Source organism: Manacus candei, unplaced genomic scaffold (assembly GCF_025592945.1).
Source record: "Manacus candei isolate 608988 ecotype Guabito, Panama unplaced genomic scaffold, ASM2559294v1 h1tg000068l, whole genome shotgun sequence".
NCBI classification, from domain to species: Eukaryota; Metazoa; Chordata; class Aves; order Passeriformes; family Pipridae; genus Manacus; species Manacus candei.
In genome coordinates this window covers 663,650-685,925 of record NW_026138116.1, presented here as the reverse complement: position 1 = coordinate 685,925, position 22,276 = coordinate 663,650, and the positions used below count along the sequence as shown (strand labels likewise).

Below are 22,276 nucleotides of genomic sequence, written 5' to 3'. Positions count from 1 at the left end.
ATCTTGAGGCAGAAATAATTAGAGGAAGAGTGAGGCTATATATCCTATCACAGCCTGCATTTGTTTTTGTTTGGTTGGTTTGTTTTTTGGTGTTTTTTCATTTGTTTGTTTGTTTGTTTTGGTTTTTGGTTTTGGTGGTTTTTTGATTGTATTTTTAAAATTATTCTAATGATTATGAAAAGGATTGTTTGTTTACAGGTCTACAAAGGGGTTATAGTGGCCACCCTTTTCAGCACAGTAGCTGGACAGGAAAGAGGGAGCCTGGGGCTTTCCAAATGCCTTCAGCTGTGTCAGGCCTGAGGTGGAAACCTCACAAAAGCCTGAGGAGGGATTTGCCTGGCTGAGCCAATGAGCAAAGATACAATGGTCCTTGGAGGCAGCCAACTGTGTTGTGTGGGCTTATATTAAATTAAATTACCCCAACTGAAAAACTGGTTGTTAATTTGCAGAATCCAGCATGGCCTGGGCAGAAATGTTAATTTTGGTGAAAGCTGACATAATTATTTTTGGAGATAAGAGGCAAGGAACCAGGTGAAGCATCCTGTGTGTCTTGGTAATGAACCTACTTGACTTAAATCTCCTGAAGGAAGTATTAGACAAAAGGTTTTTTTTTTTTCCCTCTGTATTTGTCAAAGTCTATAGGTGAAAAATGTGCTTTGTATTTCATCGTTTTTTAAAATCTTGGCTGTTCCACAGATTTGTTTTATTAACCTTGACTATCCTAAAAATATTTTTTAATTTTCTTTAAATAAAGAGGTAGAGGAGGAATTTTTAAAGTATATATTAATAGTATATGTATAGTATGTGTATATTTTGCATAGTGTGTATATATACTTATATAATTTATGTTGTATATATATATTTCATTAATTTCAGATTCATGTTGTGATTTTGGCCCTTTTGATGGTAAGAAAAAAAGGGAAACTTGTAACATTGAAAGAGAAGAAAATGTATTGTGGGAGTACTTTACCTAAAACTGCACTGAAACAGTTTATTTGGGCTGTGGAGAAGTGACTCTTGTGCACAAAGAGTTTGTGCACAAAACACTTTTGTTTTTTTTATACTCATGTATACCTGCATTAATTGAGTTCCTAGGCTTACATCATTAACACAGCACCCTAAGACTCCTCTGGTGCTTCAGACTTTACATTTTAAGATCTCAAAACTCTGTGTAACTGGTAGAGTGTCAAAGCACTTTTATGCTGGATTTTCCTAATGAGTGCTTAATTGCCCTCTCAGCTCAAGTGTCAGTGGCATTTTTCCCCTGGTGTGTCCCTGCTGTGTCATGTGCAGATTTCATTTAAAGAATTCTTTAGTAGATGTGAGGCAAAACTAATATTGAAAAGCTGGTTTCCTGAAGTAGACTCCCCGCTTGGCATTAAGTGTCTTGGGTAAGGGTTAAATTTTTGAGAAGGGTTTTGTTGGTTTGCTTTTTTTTTCTTTTTTTTCCTAGTCCACAGTAAGAACTATCACATGAAAGAGTTATGAAAATTGCTTGGAAAAGCAGTGAGCTGATGTGTCTGGAGAGGCTTTATATTTTTTATGTACAGAACTTAAGATACAAAAAGCACAAGGGACTCCTGTGAAGCTCTTTGTGGGTTCTTTCCTCCCTGAATGTGGCTTTTATTTGAAGTTCTGATTCACTACAAGCTCATAGATTCATAAATGATGGCTCAGGGTGTAAATTCAGTGGCCACTGAATTTTCTGTGGAACTGTGTCCTTATTTTTTTTTTTTTTTTTTTTTTTTTTCTTAGAACAAAGGTTCTTGTTTACTCAGTGCTTAGTGAGGTTATGGGATTTGTGTACTGGTGCTTCTGCCCTGTTTTGGTTGGTTACGTGTGCATTATCGTGTGCATTATCACAAAGCCTAAGCTAAAGTGGTGGCTGTGGAAACAAGTGAAATAGGTATTCAGTGTATATGTCTCTTTGCCTTATCTTCAAACTCCGCCTAATCCATCAGAAAAGTAATTAATGTTCAATGCCAAGTGACAAACATGGCACTTAAATTTAAGTGCATCGAAAGTGAATAACTCTGTTGTGAACATCTTGTGAATTATTTTTCATGTGGGTCAGACAAAACAAAGTGAATTACAGTTTTTAAATTAATAAATTTAAGTAGTGTGAGCTCTTTGTTTTCAGGGAGCTCAATGTTGCCTTTTTCCAGTAGATAAATAGTGAATGGAAAGAAAAACATAATAAAACTTTCGTTAAATGAAGACTGGGTAATGCAGAATTTTCTTCAAAGAAAGTGCCTTAGGAAACAGTTTAGCAAGATGAAGCAATTTAGAGCCTGAGCCCATTTTTTATTATTAATTTGACAGGGACGTGAAATTAAAATAATCCATCTCTTTGAAAAGTCTTAGGTGTAGAGGTGGGAGGATGTGTAAGGCTTCACATTTATACCTGCCCTTGTTCCACTGAAGTGGCTACATTTGGTGAAACTTATTTTTCCAGGTTACTGGGCTCAATTTTTCAAATCTCAGAAACCTTACATGCAGAATTATGCCCATACGTATTTACCTGACACACTGATTTCTTTGTTTCATTTATCTTTTTTTCAGACTTATTACTCTTGTCTATGGAGCTACTGTGGATTCAGTAGTACTGAATTTAGTAGACTGAAAAATTAAAAAAGAAAAAGGCAGATTTTAGTGGAATCTGTCACTCAGTGATGTTAAGTTTAATGTGTTTACAGAAACAGCGAGATCATACTATGGGGACTAAAAAGTAGAAAACAAAGGAAGTCTGTGGGACAGATTTCTATTGAATATCCTGATAATATTTAATCCTGAAGAAGGCAGTGTTTTGGAAAACAGATGATACCTCAACCAGACTACTGTGTTATCCAAATATACATCAAAAAACATACATATCGGAGTATTTTTGGATGAACAAAGGATGATTAAAACATGCTGCTTTTTTTTTCCCCTCCCCTAAAAAATTCCTCAATTGTACTGTCTTCAAATACGTAATATTGTATTACTGAGCACTGCAGAGATGTTTTAAAAATACGTCTAAGATACTTGAAATTGTCATATCTTTGTTTTTACTGATTGAATACGTTGGGCTTAGAAGTTGCATCTGGCACAATTTCCTTTTTCTGCTTTTTATCTGCAAAACTTGTAACACTTTTAATGCTGTCTTTTCAGAGAGATTATGGGGGAGGTTGATATATGCTTATATTGATTTTTTTTTTTTTAATTTAAATGGGGAGGTGAGTTATTTTTGAGACACATTTATCTTATTAATAAATAGCCTAAGGTTTTCAAGGGGAGGCACTATACCACCTTGGCTTTGGTAGGACCTTGGAAAGCCAGGGTGAAGTTATAAAGGATTTGTTGGGACTTGTGTCTCCCAGAGGCAATGAAGTAGGGGAGTCTGGGTCTCTGAGACACATCTGCTGACTTTTCATCCCAGATCTGCCCTCTGGAAGCTGGTCTGGTTGTTATCTTTCATCTTTGCTCCCTTCTATGCACACGTTTTAGTAACTTTACCACAAATGTTAACCTTTTCATCAGTAAATGTGTTCATTGCATGACTTTATTTTATTTTTATTTTACTGTTTACAGGTTTATAACAGTGTTTCCTGGTTTATCTTTGGATGTTAGAAAGTGAGGATTTGCCAGCACACTGAACTGTTAGCGTTGGGAAGAACTGGTAGAAAAGGGTGAAAAAGAAAGGTTTGTCCCTTTTATAAAAAGCTATCTGGGTATTCCCTTATTTGCTAGTATTTACTAGTATAATTGCCCACTTGGGTGTTTATTTTAATACATTGAAGGCCTTTTTTTTTAACCTTATTACAGCTTAATGTAGATGCTCATAAGTAAACTTGGCAACTCTGGATGCCTGGAGTGGGTAGTGGGTTAGGCCTGAGACTTCAATGGGATGAAAGACACCAGGGTGGGCTTTGCCTCCAGGCTACAATTAAGATCAAGGCTTTTTAGTAAGATTCGTACTATAAAGGTTGTTGACTGTCTGCTTCCTTCTGTTTCTCCTCATTTTTCAGCTGGTGACTGTAGTAAATAAGCCTGACAGGGGTTGTTCCTTATCATGTATTCCACATCTTTTGTGGCAAATCTTCTGTATCTTGCTGTCCCATGGGGTTTGACAAGCTCAAGACTGATTTTTTTTTTTATTATCATTATTTTGTTCTTTTTTTTTGTTTGTTTTGGTTTTGGGTTTTTTTTGGAGGGAACAATTGCACAGAAAAGTATGTGTATGTTTCCAATCCTTTTGTGGCTGCCATGAAACAGTGGGAAGGAAGCAGTGCAAATATGAGCCATGTGAGCCTTGATTCTTTAGTTCAGTCTATGATCTCTTGATCAAATATTGCCACGTAGGACCAAATTTTTAAAATGGCCTGTTTTCCTGCACAAAGTTATAAACCCACTCAGTCACTGCTTCACATCCAGTACCAATTTTTGGTTCATTTATCTTCAAGACAGAGCTGCATTATTGACAAAATTGTAATCCTTGTGCTTTTAATATAGAGTGAATTTAAAAGAACCACTAGATATAATTTAGGATGCATGTAATATAAAGATGCCTTAGCCCCCTAAATTTCATTAGAAAAAAGAGCTCTTTCTAATTTTTTCTTCTCTTCTTTGGTATTCAGATTTATCTTTAAGTTACAGATGAAGGCTATTTTTGAGGCTTTCTTCAGTGTCAGACAAGTATTGTGGCCAAGGGGATGGGAAGCTTTTTGTGAGATGGGACAAGAAAGATGCTGTATTGTTTTCTTCATGTTTGTTGGCCCAATCGTGTTCTTTCAAAAAGAAAAGAAAGAAGAGGAAGTCTCTATTGAATCAATAGTAGTTCTAAGATTAATGCAGTCAGAGTTGAAGTTTTTGTCAGGTCTTTTAATACTCTTTCTCTTGAAGTATTTGAGTTAATGGAATTTTAAATTAACACGCGAGAATATAAATTTCTGTGAAATATATAACTGGAAATATGCATAAATATAGGTATTATCTTATTTCCTCCTGTTAGAAAACATGGTGATAGCTAGTTTTAATCTTTAAAAGCAATCTTGAGTTTTTCTTGATTGGTTTAACTCTGCAATTATTGACTTATAATTATGTGTAGGATCTCCTGAACAGCACCTGTTCTCTGATTATAAATTAACTATTAACTTCCTTCTGATTATTGGATTCTGATTAGTAGTTGTTCTGGTCAGAAGGGATCAAACTTTAGGCTTTAATAGCAGTGTATGGTCTTCTATTCTGAACTCCCATTTTTCTTAATAAGAAAGCACTTAAGTTAATTGCTCCCTTTCAAAGACATAGTAGCTCTTTCTGGTCTGTAAGTAGCCTTTCATGCATAGCTGCTGAGGTTTGAAACACCTGCAACCCAAGCAATTTGAAAAAAAAGCCATTAGTCTGCATGGAGGAAAAAAAAATAAAGTGCTGAAGTTCAAAATATTATCAATGATGCTGTGTTGGAGCAGCCTGAAAGATCTGGCTTTTGGTGTGGGCTTAGTGCTATCCAAAGCAACATATAAAATCCTTTGTAAACCAGTTTTAAAAGTGTCTTGTTTATTCAGAAGCCCCTGTGTGCAGTGTTTGTTCTGAGAGCAGAGGCACCAGCCAACAAGTGATTTCTCCTCAGAAAGAAACATTGCCTAATGTAGATTATGGAAGCCAAAGACCAAAGGGACAAAGTGCTAAAGATAAACAGCTCAATCTCCAACTATTCAAAGGCCTCAGTAAAGCCTCTGATTTACAGACTTGGGGTGGGACTTGACTATTCCCACCTGCAAGTCTTGGGTCCTTGGCTCTGGCATGGTGAGGTGCTGGTGTTCTGTGTGACCCTCTGTGCCCTTCAGGAGTAAAACACTGGCTTTCTTATGGCCCTAGCACATCAGTGTTGTGCAGGTTTTCTTTGTCATAATCAAGAGAAGGAAGAAAGTACTGGCTGCTCCCATTTTACTGAGACAGTGAAGGGAAAGAGCCCACAGACATGGCATTGGTGAATATTGAGTGGCACTTGAAAGTACTCCTCTGGCCTAATGGATTCAGAGGTGCTCTTTAGACTGCAATAATGAGTCTGATTTCAATAATTTAGTTTATTGAGTAGCAATAAAAACATAATCTATTTTTATGCAATGATTTTATGTTTTTTTGACAATCTTTACCAGCAGCTGGACTGGTAAATAGTAAGACTCACAAAATTCAGGTGGCTCTTTTAACCATTTTGAGCATTAATACATTATATACAGCCAAGAACCCTTAAGCTTTTGCTGATGGGTTGGAACACTTGAATGCTTGGGGATGTGAAGCCAAGCTGAGCTCTGCTTAGTGAGGCAGTTTCTAAACATGAAGTAATAAGAAATACTCCTTTCCAAAGGTCAGTGAGCACACTGGAGGAGATAAAAGCTGGGAGAAAGTATCTTCATTTTATGCTGTCTGGTAAAATTGTTCAGAGACACACAGTAAAACATAGAAAAGCAGGAAAACTGTATTTTGCATTTATTTTGAAACATTCTTCTGCTTTGTGTGTGTCTCCTCAGTGTGTTTTCATTGAGGTTGTGCTTTACCACAGGTGTACAAGTTGTGTGGGGGGCTTTCTCAGCTCTATTAACATTACACTGGTAGGTGACCTCTTACAGATGTTGTCTAAACAGGATCTTAATTTTTACCTATTCCATATCACTCCAGTAAAATACTGTTGTGTGTAGGTGAAGTCATGGGATATTATTATATCAAATTAATTTAGTCTCAGGCCTTAAAAACCTTGTTAGTGCATCTTTAAATAAATAGATTTCTTTGCTGTATGACTCCTGACCTGTTTTCTGACTCAGGACTGACACTTCACTGCCTTTATATAAACAGAAAATTTAACTCTGTTGCTTTGTTTTCTGTTATAAACAGTCTGTGTTAACAACAAAGCCTCTGGTGCAGGTGGTTTTCACTGAATGATACTCTGCTTTGTCATAAGAATCAAATAAAACAAGCAAAACCTCCCCATTGGACTGTATATATGCATCATTACCTTGAGTGCTGTCTGTCGGGGTTGTGTGCTACAACCTTTAAGTAAAAAAGAGTAATTGGAGTCTTTTTAAAAACACTGTCTTTCAGAGAAGGACTTCTATGAAAATATTTCATTGTATTTTTCCAGAATAAGCAAAAACCAAAAGGGAATCTGACAGGCAAAGGAAAATACATGTCTGTGTGCTTGAGCATGCTTTATCAATTACTTGTTTTTCCTTCACTGTGCTCTTTATTGACCCATGTCCAGCCACTTAATGCCCTACAAATCTTTATAATGTCTGTATTTCTAGAATCACTAATTACAGAGGCGTTGTTCCAGTTGTCCATGCCCCAAATATTTAATTTTTTTCTTGCTTAGAGGTGCACAGACATGCTGTAGGTTTTCGGAAGTGGCCATTTGCTTGATGATGAAAATAGAAAACTTGTTTGTTTTCTTTTTTGACACAAACTAATTTTTCTATATTGTTTTTGAGTAACATTTTAGTTTCTGGTGCATTTGCAGGGAATGAAAAGCTGGAGTATGACATCTGTAGTAGTAAACACACTGGTGGTTTATGGATGGAAATAGTAAAGCTTTATGCTTGAAAACAAAGTGTTACATATTTTGCTTCTTTTGAATACTGTGCACTTGTCTGGGATGAGTTTCAAATATTAAAGTGTGCTGAGCTGGACAAATCAGGCACAAGACAGTCAACTACAGTTAAAACTGTTCCTCCCAACATGAAAATGCCAAGTTTTGGTGAGGCCTGATGTAGTTAAATCTGTATCTAGATTTGGCTCTCAATGTCCATGAGCAAAGAATGAACTTCCTTCTACTACCACTTGAAGAACAGAGTCCCCTCAGGGCCTGAACTGATCTTGATCATGATTATTTATTGCTACACTTTAGGTGGAAAACTTGATAGAGCATTTCGTACCCAACTTGTCTGAGCATCATTGTACTCAGTAGATGCAGTTTAAATACCTCAGTTGTGTTTTTGCTGCTTTTACATGCTATTTTTAGGGTGTGGGTGAACATGTAACCTTTTACCAGTCACATCACTCAGTCAGATTAGACTATATATAAATATATATGTAATATATTAAACTATATATATATACCTTCTAAATCCTTAGAAGGTCTTATGTCAAGCACAGGTTGCCAGGTTGCTTTGCTGTAGAGCAAAAATTCACTGTAACATCATATATTTTGTTTTCCACTGCACCCAGTGTTTAAAATATTTTCTCTGGGTTGCTGCCATTTGCTACACTCTGTGCAGCTTTCATGTGATAGTCTTCCAGATGAATATTGATTACTTGGAATTATATTAAATGTACTGTACGTTGGGTGATGGCAAGTTAAAAACAGAGCCATGGGGAGAGTGCTTGTGTATTGTAATTTCTGACAGCTTCTTAATTTGAATTCTTAATTCAAATATATGTAATTGTTGACACTGTTCTTTTAAACCTTACTTATTATAGTTCAGTTTTCTGCTTGTAAATATCTCTGACAAACTGAAAGAAAATAGAATAAAATTACAAACATACTTAAGTTTGTATATTCCCCCTCCAACTCCCATACTAGTTATGTAGAGCTGTTAAGCACCCCATGGGAAATAACAAGATTATCTTTTTAAACAGGTGCTGGGAAAATGGAGAAGATTCTGAACAGAATTCATCTAGTTTCTGATCCAGAAGCAACCTACTTCCTACAAGTATCATGGGAAAAGGATTTAGGCACTGGCTTCGGTATACTTCTTAGTGATGGTCAGTTCTCATGGGCTGGGACAGGTAATGATGGATAGAGAGAAAAAATATTTTAATTTAAATTATTACTGGTTATATTACTCTTTTTAAACACTTTTTAAACTGTGACCTGCCATGGTCTGGGTTTGTAGCTGGGAGGACAACAGCACAAAGGGGTTCTGACAAGGTAGAAGGTCTGGAGCTATTGCAAGTTTATTGTGGGGATGCACTGGCTTGTATAGGGTTCTGGGGGAAGGTACTGAACAATACTGTTGTATTGTCCCTCAATTTCTGTAAATCTCATGCCACTTCTGGAATCTTTTCCATTTGTTTTCCTTGTCCTCCACAGTGACCATGGCTTGCATCACAGAACTATTTTATGGGCGTTACCTGTCCCTGCTAATGGAGAGGGGAGGTTCATGATATACTGGGACATGACCAGAGAACTTTCAAATCTGGAAAAAGGAGTGTCAAAGCTAATGCTAATTGATTTAGGACATGGATATGCAATGTTTTGTTCTTTCTCAAGAATATATAATTTCTTGGAGTGATACTGGAGTACCACTTATGTATCTTCTCCAGATTCCTGAGCAAATGTTGGTGCAAGTTCCATTTCCAAATTAAGAGTTCATGAAGTGTTTAGTTGAAGATGTTTATGAAATGTTTTCCTAAAATCTTAATAATTGAAGGTAACTATATTTGGTACTGAGGTGAATTTTTGGTAAGGAGAAGGGACAATAAGTTATCAAAAGAATCAAATAAAAAATAGCCTGTTGGATTTTTTTTCCTCCACTCAAACCTGAATAAGAGGATGGATCTCTGCATATGTGAATGCTTTTCTCTTTAACATCTAAAGAAAAAAGGAAAGATTTGTGTGTTCCGTGAGAAATCTGTCAAATACTTGATCAAAAACCCTTCTCTCAGTGGCAAAAGTATTTCAAGGGTGGGAATTATATATTTTACAGCGTATTATGGGCAAAAATATTTTCTAGACTCTATATCTGAATTATGAAAGTATATGTCTGTGTAGTTGCTTCCTTCCTTCTCCTTGTCCAGTGGGTGTTGTTTCTGTGCAGTTTCTCCTACATAAATCAAACCTTCATGCAGGTCTGAGATAGGTCTGAGATCTTTATATATACAGAGATTTAGAGATATATATGTAGATATATGTATGTATATGTGTCTACATATAAATTAAATCTGCTCTTCCATATTCCTTTTAACATTTCACTCCTGTAGGATCAGGAGTTCCTACACAAGAAAAATACATGTATTCCAATCCTGATTCCCTGTAGACTGGCATGAAAGATTTTTCTTTCTTGGTTTAACAATAGTGAAATTAATATTTTGAAAATAACAAGAAGGGTATTAACACTAATAAATACTTAACTAATTGTACATACTAATTTTTCTGTTTAAAAGGTCTTCTCATTTTTCTTACATGACTTTAAATTCTCAGTTTAAATTTACAGAAAGCCAATTCTTATTTTCCTAAGTGAAAGCTATGTCCCTATAACTGGAAACCTATAGAAAGAATGCATAGACACAGTTCTCATTTTGTTAACTTCCTGCATCTGGCAGAATGGCTAGATAATCCATTTCCCAAAACAGAGGGCCAGTGAAAGCAGGATGACCTCACTCTATTAAAAGGAAAGAAAGAGACCCACAACAGTGTAGCTTGAGCTCTGGGTACTCATCCAAAGGAGAGTACTTCTGCTTCTTCTATAAGAATCTGATCCATTTCTAAGGAATTCTTACTGAATTTGTAGTCCTTTGAATAATTTCATTTGTAGACCCTTGAATAGTTTCGTTAGGAGTTGATGTTTTTGTGCAAGAGGCTTTCCTACCTCACAGATCTGTATTTTCATACACCCAGCATTGTTTTTGGTCACTTTTTAAAGTTATTACGTCACGTTTGAAGCTACTTAGGTTTTAAACTGGGAGGAGGGAAAGCAATGGCCAGAATATTCTTGCTGTGGGAAATCCCTTCTCGGTTTCTCAAGCTGTGGATTATTTTGCTTGGCAAGACCTACCAGGAAGTGAGTGAAAGTTGCTGATGGAGTTGTCTTCTATGGATTTTGTCTATTTAATGTGATGATGAAAAGTGTTAGGAGTTCTATTTAAGAAGAGGAGAAAAAAAGTAAATGTTGGAGGGGAGGGGAAGCACAAAAATATGCAACATAATATAATGTATAAGCTTCGTATTGGGTTAAAGGACTGCAGCTCTATGGTTTTATACATTTCGTGTTTCTCTAATGATTGATCAGGTCTGCTGGTTTTATAAGATAAAGGAACATGAAGCACTGTACAGGCACCACAGGAGAAAAAACCCACAGTGCTCTATTGTTTTTATAACTTCCTTATTTTCATTAAAAGTTTTCATAAATTATTCTCAGTGTTGAAATCACTATTCTGGACAAACACTTGTTTTTGCAGTATTTCAAACTTACTTTTTTCTGCCCCTCTTTGCCTCATAAAAATGTTTTGGTTCTTTCTATATGTAGATTGTTAACTCTGCAAGATGAGTGTAGCTGAAATTGTTCCTTGGCTTGTGGGTTTAGCTTTTTTCCTGACAGTAGTTCCACTGTATCATTCTACATATGAAAAATAGAAGTGCTGCTTTCAGTTTTGAAAAAAATCAAGATACAACTGGCAATTGTTGAAGTCTTAAGCCTTTCTGACAACATTTATTTTATGCTTCAAATAAGTTTTAAAAATATTTTATTTGTCATTTATTCTAATGCATGTTCCGCAGCACTGCTATATCCTATATAGGATATTATGTAATAGGATGTGACGTATAATAACATTTCTGCATTTTCTGATATCTGCTGAATGTTTGTGTCGTTGCAGATTTGGTAAAATGCTGTGTATCCTACCTTGTCCTTTTACTTTATGTTAGGCTTGTATGAGTTTGACGGGTTTCTTCTTGTACCTTAAAAGAAGAGAGGAGCAGAAAATACTGATTTTTAAGCATTTTCTCTTAAGAATAATATGGAAGACTTTGTGACAGACTTCAGACTGCCAGAGGCCTGCCATTGCACATCTTAAGTGTGACAAAAGCTGACTGACTTGTGTTTATTGAGCGTATTTCCATTCTTTCTTTCTTTTTTTTTCTTTTCCTGTTTTCTTTTCACTTATAACTCTAAAGCAGTTTGTTTCTATTGCAGAGTAATGGTTCTAAGGAGATATTTTTAAGGGCTGGAAGAAATATTTCTCCCGGAAGAAATATTTCTCCCATCTTTGTGGAGGGTAAGGGGATTGATTTAATCAACTGGAGTCTGGTCAGCCAGAGGATGTTGGAGGAAAAGTCTTGAAACCATTTTGAAAAATACTAAGAACAAGATAGTGAGGAGTCAGTGTGGATTTATAAAGGTGCAATTATGCCTGACCCATCCAGTAACCTCTTCTGAAATTAACAACTTGTTGCATGAGGTGAAGGCAGGGGATGTTATTTATTTTGTCTTTGGCAAGGGTTTCAATGCTGGGTCCTCTAAGATCATCACAAACTGGTGAAAATAAGCTAAAATTCCTGCAGGTGCACAACAAATCCAGAAATCCTGAAATGTGTGAGGCTATAACTATTTATAGCAAATAATTATGCATTTGCCTCTTTGTTGTGTTTTTATGATGGATTGATTTGATTCACACTACTTGACAATACAAGTTTAGCTACTGTGTTGAGAAGACTGGAGAAAAATGAGGCAATATGAAGAGGCTCATGTTTGGTTGAAATGCTGTTCTATTTCTGTCAGTGTGATTTCAATACATGTACAGACTCTATGTCTCAGTATGAAACTATTTTTAAAGGCATTTATATAGAGAAGACATTCAACTATTAATAGGGCTTTTGAGTGGGATACTTGCAGTTCTGTGAAGGATGTATTTTGTTGGGTTTTGGGTTGGTTTTTGGTGGTTTTGTTTGCTTTTTTGTTTTGGTTTGTGTGGGGTTTTTTTCTTTTGTTTTAAGGCTTTCATGAAGTAATGTCTTTTACTCTCTTAAATGCTGGGCAAATGCTAGAAGTCTTGTTGAAGTCTTAAGCCTTTCTGACAACATTTATTTCATGGTTAAAATAAGAGCAAGCAGGAGTAAATGACAATCCAGAGCAGTCTTCCACAGAAGATTGTTGGGAGGAAAAGGAAAGAGTTCTGTTAATCAAGTAAACAATCTAAAATACTGTATTGGTAGGCTGCACATCAAAGCCTGAATTACAATATACAGATCCTCTCTTTAATTTGCTTATATCTGTCTATCTTTGGTGAAAGATTAATGTTTTTCAGAGTGACTTTAGGCAAGTAAAATTGAGGACAAATAGCAATAAACCATTTTCAGACAGGAAAAAAAAGGGACAGAACTTAATACCTATGAAAAACACAGTATTCCTGCTACATTTCCATTAGTGGAAATGGCACACTGGCACACTGATGTATGCCAAGGAAAGAATAGTTTCCTAATATTTCAGAGAATCATAGAATGGCTTGGGTTGGAAAGGACCTTAAAGATGATCTAGTCAGTGTGTGTCTGTATGTCCATATAAGTATATATAAAATATATGTATATTGTGATATGGATAATAATATATATGATATATGCATGTTCACACACATGTGCGTATTTATTCCTCACATGTTTCTTTCTGATAGTGTCTGAAGCAGAAATTTCCAGGGAGGCTGCTGATATGGAAATGAACAAGGAAAAGTATGTGGAAGAGCTGAAGAAAGCATTGGTGACTAGAGAAGAGTCAGCTGGCAAATACAACTATCTGATTTCAAGAGATCAAGAAAATGTGGTGTGTCAGTTCTCCTATGAAAGAAGTCTGAAAGATGGCTCTGTAAGTAATTAAAAGTTTAAATTTTCCTGTCAAACTGTGAGAAGGATCTCCTTATAATCTGTATCTGTAGACACTTTTTGGTTATTTCAGGTTGTGGTTTGTTGTTAAAACTTTTCTGAGGAAGAAGCTAATTTAAGATAATCCTACTAGTTTGTCCTCTTTTCTTTATTATATTTTATTAGATGCCTTTTTCCTTGTGCAATATAGGAAATTTCAGCCCAGTTTGACTGTTGAGATGCCAAAGGTTAAGTGATACAAATCTTCCAGTCTGTGTTATCAGTATTTCTGTGTATTTACCCAAGGCCATATTGACTCTAAACCACTTTTTGATGCTTCTTGTGAGTTGTTTGTGAGTGCTGTTCGCAGAATCTAGGTCAGTATTGCAAGTTTAGGGCCAAATTGTACTTAGAAAATGAAAGCAGTAAGTTTAAGAATCCTAGTTTTCTTGTCTGTGTCACACATAATCTATTCTAAATAGAAGACAGATTAAATACATTCTATATTTTAATAAGCCAAAGTATGTTCGTGTATCTGGGCTCAAATAATACACATTTCCATGAATGAAGGCTTATGAGAAATTAAATCGTATGAAAACATCTTTATGTCAATTTAGGAAATAATCTGGCCAAAGAAACTGAAAATGCAAAGAGCCCTGATTGTTATGTATGCTTTTAGGTTTGGGTGTCAAGAGAGTGTTTCTAGAAAAGATGTCAGTTCTTGGGTGAAAGTTTTAACTCATGTACTAAAGTAATACCTACAAATAAAATTGCCAAAGCAATTATATAAAATTAAGTAATAGAATTAAAGAATAGAAATAGCTTTCACGTGAGTAATAGAATATGTTTTCAAATGTTTTGCAAATTATCTATGAAAGTATTTGTGATCTGTCTCTTTCAACATCACATTAGGAAATTAATCTTCCTGGGCTCTGTACATCCAGAGGGCTGACATTCACCTAAATGTACATTTACCTCAGAGGAAGTGTAGACAAACTGCTCTGCAACTTAAACAGGACTTCAATTCAGTGTTTATCTCCTGTCAGTACTTATTTTGTCTTTACATCTTTTATTTAGTCATTATGAATATTTTCTCCTTCTCTTTTCATATATTATAAACAAATTATAATACGTTGCAGGGCAAGGGTGAGAAAATTCTATCAAACTATCAGGAAAAAATAGGATATTAATATTCTTTAAGATCATTAAGAATTAATTTATTATTAAAATTTTATTATTTATTTAAAATGAATTTTAATTTAATTATAATTATAAATTATTTTTGTCATTTGATATAAAACAACAGGAGAGATAACAGAAAAACATGCATGGTTGGTCGTGTTTGCATGCTGAATGTTCTGCTTGGTATTTAATAATTGAGGTAATGCTTTTTAGTTAAAAATCCCAGAAATTCTGAAATGTATTGTTACACTTTGAGCTATAAAATGCTTATCAATTCGTGTCATCATCATGGCTGGGCTTCGCGAACGAAGATTTGGGAAGGCTCTATCCACATTTGTTACAGGCACGCTGGTGGCTTATGAGGCCAATACGTGACAGACATATCCGATTGCAAAAGGCACAGCAGAAAGACTCCTTAGGTGGTGTATTCTGCAAGACACGGTTCTTTCTGCGTTGCCTTTTCTCCTCGAGAGTGATCCTGCGTGTGTTCTCGAAGGAGACAGCAGCGTTATAGATGGTGTGTCTCCAGGCCTCACGATTGGAGGCCAGAGTAGACCAGTTATGTTGATCAATATGGCCAAGGCTGAGATGTTGTTTCAGGGAGTCCTTGTATCTCCTCTTCGGGGCTCCTCTCATGCGGCAACCAGTGACAAGTTCAGTTCATGTAGTTATCTATTATTTTGAAATTTTTCATCAGCAATTCTTCGTGTACAGAATAAGTACTAAGTAAACAGATATAATTTGTTATAAAAAATGACAAATTATTTTGTCATTTGGTAGTGCATCAGAAGTGAGTGTTAAAAATTTTTCGGCCTTAAAAAGTAGTATTTGTATAATTACAGATGAGTAATTTAATCTTCGTTGGCTGAAAGTTAGTTGTGCCACCAGTGTCACTTGATTTTCTTGAGCATAACTTTGAGCTTGGTGATTACTGATTTTTGAAATACTCTTATGTGTATTCTTTATATAATTTATAGATATGCATGTAAGTTCAGGGTTTTAGAGGATGCATAAATCTGAATAACTCTATTTTCATTTTTTTTTTTATTTTTGTCATGCAGTTACATCTTCATTTTCCAGTCTTCTGGTAGAGAATATCAATAGTTTTGGATTAATGACTGGTAGTAGTCCGTGGATGATGATAAAAGGTGCTAGCTACTGACTTTTTGTTTTCATGGCTGTACCAAACTGTGATATTTGAAATAATTTTTACCTCCTTTGGAAAAGGTTGCTAAAGCTCTGCTTACCTAAAATTTAATTATGTGCCAAAACTGCATTGGGTGGTCTATGAGAGTGCAAATAAAAACAATGGAATGATGTTAAGCAAAGGAAAACATAAGTATATTACTGGGGAATATTTTTTGATGTGGAAATTTTTTTTACTGACCAAGTGTTTTCCAGAGGAAATGGTGGAAGCCCCATTGTATCCCTTAAAAAGGGACTGGACAGAGGAATGGAAAATGCATTCTAATTATCCTGCATTGGCACTATAGTACATTTGATGACTTAGTAAGGTGCCTGATTCATCTGTTGTTTAGTTGATGAGCAAGTAGGTTCCTTCCCTGAACTGATGTCTCCCACCAAAATTAGATATTTAAAAATAAATGCTTTTACCTCCTGCAGTATTTCGACTGAATGAAACCAAACCTGTCTCTCCAAATAATTTTTATAATGATTGATATTTAATAATTGTGTGTATGGATGGTTTATGTAGTGAATGAGTGCTGATGGGTTTCGTTTTAAAATAGATGGAAAACTCACAAGTCAGAAATCTGATTTAGGTGAGATCCTCTGAAATGTGTTTATTTTGTAGTGTCACGGTTTCATGTAGTGTTAAAAGCAACAGAATAAGAATAATAATCTAATTTAAGGGAAGTCCATAAGGACTTTAGTGCTTTCTTACTTATCTTTTTGAAACGGTGGTCAGGCAAAGATAAAATGATGTCTTGAGTTTTATAAATACTGGTTCTAGCTGTGCCTCAGGCTGATGCAGCTGTGCCTAAAATGTTATGCCTTTAAAAATGGGGGGGTGTTTTGTGGACATTCGGACGTGTTTTGTGGAAATTGGGGTGTGTTTTGTGAACATTGGGACTGTTTCATGATTTATCTTCCTCCTGACAGGTGGCTTTACTGCGGAGCCTTGGGCGCTGTACCCTCAGGAGCTGTTTATGGGGTGGTGAGGGCACAGTGTCGGCTGTAGGAGTGACATTAAAATAACAATGGTCTCGGTATATACAGTGGGAATTGTGTGTCGAGACAGCTGCGGTGAGAAAGGGCCACACACACAGAGGCCTCAGCGAGGGGCCATTGAGGCTGGTCCAGCTCAACTGCTGCCACCTAAACAAACACCACCACAGAGTCAGTGATTTAACGCTTGATCTAAGTAGGTGACCACTTGGAAGTAAACCTTTCCAAGTACTTTAGCGAGTCACTCCGCATATAATAAATAATGTAAATCTGGCAAGCTTTTTTTTTTTTCCTGAAGGCTGCCAATTAAATAGACTAAATAGCCTTTGATAAACAATTATTTGAGTGCTGGCAGTGTCTTTTTTTTTACGGTGATGTGACAGGCTCTGGGGCTTTTTCCCCTTGCCTTTCCCTGAAGTTTGAAAACAGGGAGGATAAGCGCTTAACAAATTCCACCTTAGATGCAGTACTGTTGCTAATTAGGATGATGGAAGAGATGCTGTTATTTGTCTCTCCTGTTTCCTGTGGCTGCTTTTCCCTTGGTCGGTCCTGTGAGTTCACTGTGAGTTTATTACAAGTTTAAAAATAGCTGAAAAAGCTCCTTCTAACCAAAACTTCTTGCAGTGTTCTGAATAAGAGGAGTAGAATGGGTAGGGCACTTTTACACTGTCCAAACTGTCTTGGTTCAAGATTTGGAGAGTTTCTTTGCTCCAGACCTCTGAGGATATGTTGTTTGGTTAACAAAGTTCACTGAGAGTTCAGGTTGTTTCCCAGGCAATTGGACCAACTGCTCAGCTGAGAAGACAGAAAGATGAAATGATTAATCTTTAGGTCAGTGTAAAAGTAATGATTCTTCCATATCACTTATACCTATGTACCTCAGGATTTGAGAATGGACAGTTGGTTAAGTTTCTTCAAAGCCCAGTTTAGAAGTAACTTTTTACAAATGAGCATTATATAATAAAAACAGTAAGTGTTATCTTTTTCATAATCTCAGACTTCTAAGTGTTACATGATTTTTCCCATCTTGCCTCATGTGCACACTTGGATCTTGCAGCTACACTTGAAATGCTTCTGTAGTAAGAAAAAACTTTTCTGAAAAAATTTGTATTCTCCCCCCCATATTAGTATGTATGCAAATTTGACAAAAATCCTGGTGAATTAAGTAATTAATTTCCCTTGCTTAGCTATTTGATGGTCCAGGTATTTGATTGCTGCTTCTAATAGGCAGTGGTTTGGAGAAATAAATTTAAAATAAATGCATTCAAAACTGAGGGATTGTTGAAAAAAGGAAGAATCAAACACTGCAATGAATAAATACTTCAGTTTCTCTCTTCCTATTGAGATTTGTGTATTTCACTGGAACTATCCAGTTGAACAAAAATGATAATTTAGTTGTTTTAAAGCCTAATATAAATGACTTTATAAAGAGTAATTTCTAATTTCACAAGTGCAATGACAGTCTAAATATATTAAAAGTAACCATAAAGTGTTCATAAAATAACAGATTTTGATAGTACAGGAAAAATTGTCAGTTGTCCTTTCTCCCTCCTGGTGTTATTGTGTTGTTTCCCCTCCTTTCCTTTTGGTTCCTTCAGATTTTCCCTTCTTGGCACACCTGCTGTGCATTCCAAATCAAGACTTACACTTGTACAACTGAGTGCTAATGCTTTCCTTTTATGAGGAAAATCTTTAAATCATGGTGTATTTACAAGCCTTAGTCTCCCAAACAAAGATCACAGAGGACAGTAGATGCTCTGGAAAAGAGATTACTGTGTGTGGACTTTAAAAGTTCACTACAAGACTCTACTCCTGTATTTTCTGTAAGGGTGAACATCAGTCAGAACCTGAAGAGCAACAAGAATCCCACCAGTGTTTCTTTTCAGGAACTCCTTTACAGCTGCAGAGGAAGCATGGAGGTCTACCTGAAAAGGTACAGGAAAACTCTCAAACTTAGGATAGTAGTGTTTTGTTAACTTTTACATTCACTAAAATAGAACCTTTTGCAGTCTAAAATATTGAATGCATATGTTTAAACCTTTGTAAATGGATTCAGTGAACTATCACGAGGACAAAGCCTAAGGGTCTTCAATATGAGATTAAAAATTTGAAGCTGTATTGCACATATATTTGAAATTTTTTAGTGATTCAGATATTCATTTAGAGTTGTTCTAAAATTTATTAATATCACTGGAAAAATCTTTTGGCAGGAAGATTCTCTTCATCTAAATCATGAATATGGTTCTCCTGCAGAAATATGTTTCCCAGAGAGATAGAAACAGTGTACAAGAGTAAGTTTCTGGATAGTATCATTCCATGGAAAAGCTCTTACATAGAAGATGTTTTTTTTTTTTTTTAATCTTTTTATTTCTCTCAGACACTGCTGTAAGTAATGTCTGATATTTCATTAAAAATTTAGCGGTAATTCTTTTGTTGGATACAAAATGTAACTGGTACTAGTTTGGGTTTTTTGGGGTTTTGGAACCCAAATCCTTGTTTTTCTGGGTGCATTTTTCTCTGACAAATCTAAGGTTTTTTTGTGGGGTTTTTTTGTGTTTGTTTTTTTTTAAGGCTTTGAGGTTCAGCTATTTGTTCTGTTCACACTAGCACATTTTCTTCTCAGTGTGTGAGTAATACCTGTATGTTATTAATATAACTCAAATATGTAAGCATATGCCAATTCTTCTAAAGCAACTATTTCCTCTGTGGCTAAAGTGCCAGGATTTTAAGTTACATGATATTTATCACAGGGTAGGACTGAGAGCATTCACAGTCACTAAGAATCTTGATTTGTGGCAAATAATTGTCACAGATACTACTCTTACTTTCTTGACATTGTATTTTTTTCCATCAGAGCTGTGGATCTCTGGAGTCTGATAAAAACTGGGTACTATTCCACCCAGAAATGTAAATGCAAGGGCAAAGGTGGCGGATACTTGACTCTTTTTGGGTTTAACTTCTGTTGGACAAGCTAATGTCAAAAACTGACACTATAACATCTTTTTTTTTTAATACTTTTATTACTAGCTTGTTTTAAGACTTGTGGCTAGCAGTTGTTGTATTCCTAGGTTTTGCTCATCCTAGCCAAGCTATGTGGTTTATCTCAAGTTTGTCAGACAGTACTTACAGAACATGAATGCAGTGGTTTCTTTCTGGTCTGATGCCAGAGCTGCATGTGTTCATCAAATATCGTTTAGTCACTGCAGCATGTTTATGCCATCTGCAAATCCATGTGCTCCCCTTCCTGAACAATGGTCTTTAATCAAGGCCACTATTATGGAAAGGCTGGGAAAAGCAGTATATATAATCAGTAGGATGACAAAATTAGAATTACACATATATTTTTCCTAACTGTATCATGTCGTGCTCATGGTAACAAGCTTCCAGAGAGTACCACATCTCTGGAACTAGTACCTTTATCCATAATCTCTCTTACTTCTGTGTGTATTATTCAGAGTCTGAGTTGTTTAAAGAGCTTCATGGTAATAATAACAAATCAAGAGTCGTCATGGAGAATTGTAAGCCTATAGGAATTGCCTGCTATCTTTTATTTGTTAGGAAACTCCATTTTTCCAGGTCTGTCTAAACAGAAACATCCACAAATCCATTTCACATCTGTTGTACTCCTTTATTCATATTACAAAAGCATATATTGTTTTTTTTGAACAATTTCTTCATTGTGTATAAAGCTCCACTAACTTTTTGCTGGTACTTTTTTACCTGGTACTAAAAGAACATGTGGAGAATGCAGGTATGTTTGAGATGGTGTTAACTCCCTTGGTAAATGCCAGGAGCTGAAGTGTGACACATAGCATTCTGAAAATGTGTGCATTCAGAGATGATATTCATGACATATGTATGATATGCATGATACATGTGTATATATATACATATATAGTAAGTATTGTGATATATGTTCATGAATATACAGTCAGTCACAATCTTATTTTCTGCATTTATCATAGATAATAGAATGGTTAGGGTTGGAAGGGATCTCAAAGACCATTAGTGTGTTTCTGTTAATTTTCTGGTAAATTTTAATGCCAATTAAAGGCATTTTGCTTCAACAACACATATTGACAAGTTGATCTTTTGTTGTGGGTTTGCTTGTGGGATTTTTCCTATGCAGGTCAGTAGCAGTGTGGGAGGAAATATCTCTTTTCAGTTCTTCTGGTAGTTCCGTAGTGCTTGATAAAGCTGTGCTGGTTAATCCCAGTGTTCTTAGAGCCGGTTGAGACAACCATCCTGGACCTTTCTGCCTCTTAAAACTTTATCTGCCTTTTAGACTTTTTTTAGAAGCTGATTTTTAACTGATTTTTTTTTATTGCAATTTTAAGGCTTTAGACTGGTCAAAATCCAGCTGTCTAATGGTGGATCAATCCAGACGTACTCAGGGTTTATAATACTGCTCCTGCACGACCTATTAACTTTCATATGTTAAAGTGTCATTATAGTGTAATTTTTTAATTGGAGATTCTCTGTGTCATTGCACAGCTAATTCAGAGGTAAATAGAAGACACTTGTGTTATGTGCTTTCTCTTTCTTATTTTGTTTATTATTTAACATTATTAATTAAAATTAATACTATCTTAATAACTATGTTAATTAATGAATATAATGAAATGTTTATATTTATCACAGATGACATACTTGGTTTTGATTCGTCTCAGAACTTTATGAAACTGTGGGCACATTTAAATGTTTATCAGTTATCAGTCAGTTTGAGAGTTCAGTTAATTTTTAGTTCTCTGTTTACATGAAGAAACACATGTATTTCATGGTGTATGAATGACTTGTCAGGTTGTGTAAGTGACAATTACAAAAATGTGTCGTTTGTATACTTGGGCATGGAAAATGATGTCATTCAACAAATGGCAGCTAGTTTAATTAAAAAAAAAAATTAAAAAAAGTCTCTAGATGTTAGGTCAGATGCTTTAAGAATTAACATCGATTCCACAACTGAGGAGTGTTTTCCTTTCATCTGCAGCTTTAAGCTTAATCTGGATCATGATGTTGGAAAGAAATACATTTGCATACAGTAAAGATGTATTTGTTTAAAATTACTTGTTGAAAAATTCATAGGGGTTTCTCCATAAAACTGTTAATGTTTTAGTAGTTTGGTGAGTGACATAAAACCTCTGTGCCTTATTGTTTGAAGAGGAAATGACCATCAAGAGAAAGTGGTCTGCATCGTAGACGCTCTTTGAGAGAGTAAATGGTACAACTTATTAGTTACATGATGGAAAACTCAGATTTAGCAGGCTACATTGAGCTCTCTGTAGACTTAATTCAGGATGGTAGCAACATGCATTGGTTTTGAGAAGCAAATATGTATTTTGCTCTAAGGCTAAAATAGCAACTAAG

The 22,276-nt window shown here is 35.5% G+C and overlaps 1 protein-coding gene across 7 annotated transcripts in view; it reads left to right on the top strand.

Moving 5' to 3' along the window:
- XRCC4 (X-ray repair cross complementing 4) overlaps positions 1–22,276 on the top strand; it is a 142,262-nt gene that overhangs the window by 3,159 nt on the left and 116,827 nt on the right. For 4 of the 7 annotated variants that reach the window (XM_051806775.1, XM_051806777.1, XM_051806773.1 and 1 more), the window contains 2 exons: positions 8,611–8,760; positions 13,360–13,547. In XM_051806775.1, the coding sequence (XP_051662735.1) occupies positions 8,622–8,760; positions 13,360–13,547 (327 nt within the window). In that variant the 5' untranslated portion in view covers positions 8,611–8,621. Of the gene's footprint in view, positions 1–2,140; positions 3,682–8,610; positions 8,761–13,359; positions 13,548–22,276 lie in introns of those variants that run through there. The other 3 variants (XM_051806771.1, XM_051806772.1, XM_051806778.1) reach the window with 3 other exon arrangements.